Here is a 3,490-nt window from a genome sequence, read left to right on the forward strand (position 1 = left end):
GTAATTGGGATTGATAGATTTTAGTGGATAATTATATCATGTTTTATTTCTCTAGTTGATTTGGATGTTTTCCCCTGCTCCGCTGGTGAGGGGTCTCCTGTATTTTACTTTGCTGAGAAGGTATTTGCAAGAAAGTAACAATACAGTACAAATTTTCGTTATGCAAACACAATTCTGGTTTTCACGGCCCATTCCAAATCTTCGGTCAATACCTCAGCACGCAGCGACGCGGCCCACGCCCACAGCAGTACCAGAGTACGCCTTAACCCCCAAACCCTAGCCGTATTCCACTCTCAGTCTCAGACTCTCAGTTCTCTCTTCAGTCCTCATCGCAGTCCTCTTCCGCCGTCGTCCCGGCCACCGCCACCATTCCTGCCGCCCCCACTTCCGCCGCAATCCCCGCGGGCCGCAGCCTGCGAAACACCATGTAAAGCCTCTGCCTGCCCTACATTTTCTGATACGGGGAAGATATATTAGCTCGCCTCCGCAGGCTAGCTGATTGCCTATCGCTGCCGGTTCCCCTAGTAGAATCGATCGAGGTCAGAGCAGCGAGGCTTCAGCATGGCCGAAGACGTCTCATCTGATTGCGAAATCGTCCCTACAGGAGACGGTCGCACCTTCCATTTCCGGGTAAGGCTCTCGTCGCTCCGTCCTGGCCACGCTCTACGCAGCAGGACCGTCGACCTTGCTGGATGCAGTTGCGCTGTAGGTTGCTTGCCCCGAGGTTCGTCCCCCAGCATCTTGTTCGTTCTCGGTGTGCATAGTAATCCCGCTCTGGAAGCCGCTTCCAAGGTGTCCACCCACATGGTTTTGCTCGATAAGACAGGCTCGCCGGCGTCTTCGGTGGGGACAGGGAAAATCCAAAAGTCCTCTTGCTCTGATTATATGGATGGTGTGTACGGTCTGGAAGCACGGAGGAGCGCTGTCATGGCTAACTGTGTGGTGGACAACTACGTCGTGGTGTTGTGCTCCGTGGACATCGACTGGACACCTCCAGCTTCATCAATCAAGGATTTAGGTCATGATTTGGCCATGATGTTGGACAAACAAGATCTGACAGATGTTACCTTCGATGTTGGCGGGGAGAGCATCAGTGCACATCGCCTGGTGCTCGCGGCCCGATCATCCGTCTTTAAAGCACAGCTTTATGGCCCGATGGCTGAAAGCAAGATGACGTCTATCACCATCCAAGACATGCATGCCTCTGCCTTCAGATCTATGCTCTATTACATCTATCATGGTTCATTGTCCAATGCTGACAAAAATGATGTTTCTTCCACCATGGCTCAATACCAGCATCTTCTTGTAGCCGCTGATAGGTATGGGTTAGAGGGGCTAAAGAAGAATTGTGAGGACAAGCTATGTGCCAACTGTATCACAATAGACAGTATGGTCTCGTTGTTGGAGCTGGCAGAGGACCATGTCTGCTACAAACTCAAGGCTAGGTGCTTTGATTTCCTCGCTGATGGTGACAATTTCAAGATGGTTGCGACATCTGGTGAGTACCTCCGACTGATGCAGACATTTCCGACTCTGATGGTTGAAGCACAGAACAGGTTCAAGATACCACATGAAAAACCGACCAGCATGGGAACTCCAGCTTCATCGGTAGAGCAGCTGCTCCTGGATTTAGGTCATGATCTGGCCATCATGTTTGATAATCAAGATCTTACAGATGTTTCCTTCGATGTTGGCGAGGAGAGCTTTAGTGCACATCGCCTGGTGCTCGCGGCCCGATCGCCCGTCTTTAAAGCGGAGCTCTATGGCCCGTTGGCTGAAGGCACAATGACTTCTATCACCATCCAAGACATGGAGGCCTGTACCTTCAAATCTATGCTCCATTACATGTATCAGGGTTCACTGCCCAATACTGACACAAATGATGTTTCTTCCACCATGGCTCAATGCCAGCATCTGCTTGTTGCTGCTGATAGGTATGGGGTAGAGGAGCTAAAGAAGATTTGTGAGGACAGGCTATGTGGCACTGGTATCATGATTGACAATGTTGTCTCTATGTTGGAGCTGGCAGAGGACCATGGCTGTCTCAAACTCAAAACTGAGTGCTTTGATTTCCTAGCTAATGGTGAACATTTCAAGTTAGTTGCGACATCTGCTGAGTACTTCTGTTTGGTGCAGAACTACCCGTCTCTCTTGGTTGAAATGCGGAATAGGTTCAAGATAGCACATGAAGAATCGACTACCATGAATGTTGGTCCTCACAAGAGAAGCCGAGTGTGTTAGGCACTTAGGCATGATGATGGGATCGATGAGTTTGAATCCTTTTGCAATGGCATGTTCATCGTTTATCATCCTCTTCTTAGTAGTTTCAGTAGTATGTATGTATGTATGTTCCTCGTGTAGCTATCATGGTTTCAAGTTCTTGTTTTAGTTCTTGAAAAGACATGACAACACTAGTGCAGAACTGTAATTTGTTAGTTATGTACCTGCTCAGGTCTAACCTTTTAACTAGTCACCTGTCCGGTAATCTTGAGTATTTCTCGTGAGCAATGGCAGCAGGTTTGAAGGAAAATTGTCTCGTATTTTCTGTATGAGGGTACAAATATGGATTGCCGGGATTAAGCTGGTACAAGCTGGAATTGCTATGCCAAACAATACATCAGGTACAGTAGTTGGAGGAAATTGTGAGCGGCCAAGTTTGCTGTTTTCATTCGAGCAATGGCAGATTCTTGAACTTCAATTCAGATAATTTCAGAAAGGAGACTTGCAAGCAAATTCTTTGTTGAAGTGTACAATTCATGTTGAGTTACAACTTTTGACAGCACAGAGTGAAATTCACAAGGGATGTGAGATTTCTATAGAACTGCACAGTGGATGGCTTCCGAAATTCTTTCCCTTTTGATTTCCAGCTATATCTGGACACCACACCACGTTACCTTTGATGCCAATTGTCCACTACCGCATCTATCGTTGTGTGCAGCGTTGCTTCAAATGCAAGCACTGATTGAGATGGTTTGAAGGATGTATAGCCTTCGAGCGCATATGTACCCGCCGGGGCAAGTTGAACATCGCTCCACTACAAACTCTTACATATCAAACTGAGAGATCACCAGAATAACATCGCCATCATCATCAATACACAACAAACTAATATAATTTCTCACCGTAAAAAAGGAGATGATTTCTTGCAAAAACAGAAAGGAGTACCAAAATCATATCTGCAACAATAATACATAGACATCACTGTAACTGATTCAAGTTGTGCCTTACAACAGATACAATACCAGGCTTCCTTATTCTGTGTTTTAATATACTCCAGGTAGAGAAACTATCTTCGGCTGTTTGAACCATCAACATGACAAAGGGCTGCCAATTGGGCAAACATGCCTTTTCGCATGGTTGGAATGCGTACGGTACCAAACATGCCTGAAATAATTCAACCGTGCACCGAATTAAACAATGCAATGAATTAGACAATTATACCGGATTATATAGCAATAGCATACTCTAGTTCTTCCCAGCACTCTAAAGT

General features: G+C 46.4%; 1 protein-coding gene across 1 annotated transcript; it reads left to right on the top strand.

The window, feature by feature from the left end:
- The first annotated feature begins 561 nt into the window (after nt 1–561).
- LOC124656695 (BTB/POZ and MATH domain-containing protein 1-like) lies at nt 562–2,241 on the top strand. The gene has a single exon (XM_047195397.1). The coding sequence runs from the start codon at nt 562–564 to the stop codon at nt 2,239–2,241; it is 1,680 nt and encodes a 559-aa protein (XP_047051353.1).
- Nucleotides 2,242–3,490: the final 1,249 nt, after the last annotated feature.

The sequence above is a fragment of the Lolium rigidum genome, chromosome 5 (genome assembly GCF_022539505.1).
Source record: "Lolium rigidum isolate FL_2022 chromosome 5, APGP_CSIRO_Lrig_0.1, whole genome shotgun sequence".
Classification (NCBI taxonomy): Eukaryota; Viridiplantae; Streptophyta; class Magnoliopsida; order Poales; family Poaceae; genus Lolium; species Lolium rigidum.

Coding starts and splice junctions, on each gene's coding strand:
- LOC124656695 (XM_047195397.1), top strand. CDS start 562: ATGGCCGAAGACGTCTCATCTGATTGCGAAATCGTCCCTACAGGAGAC.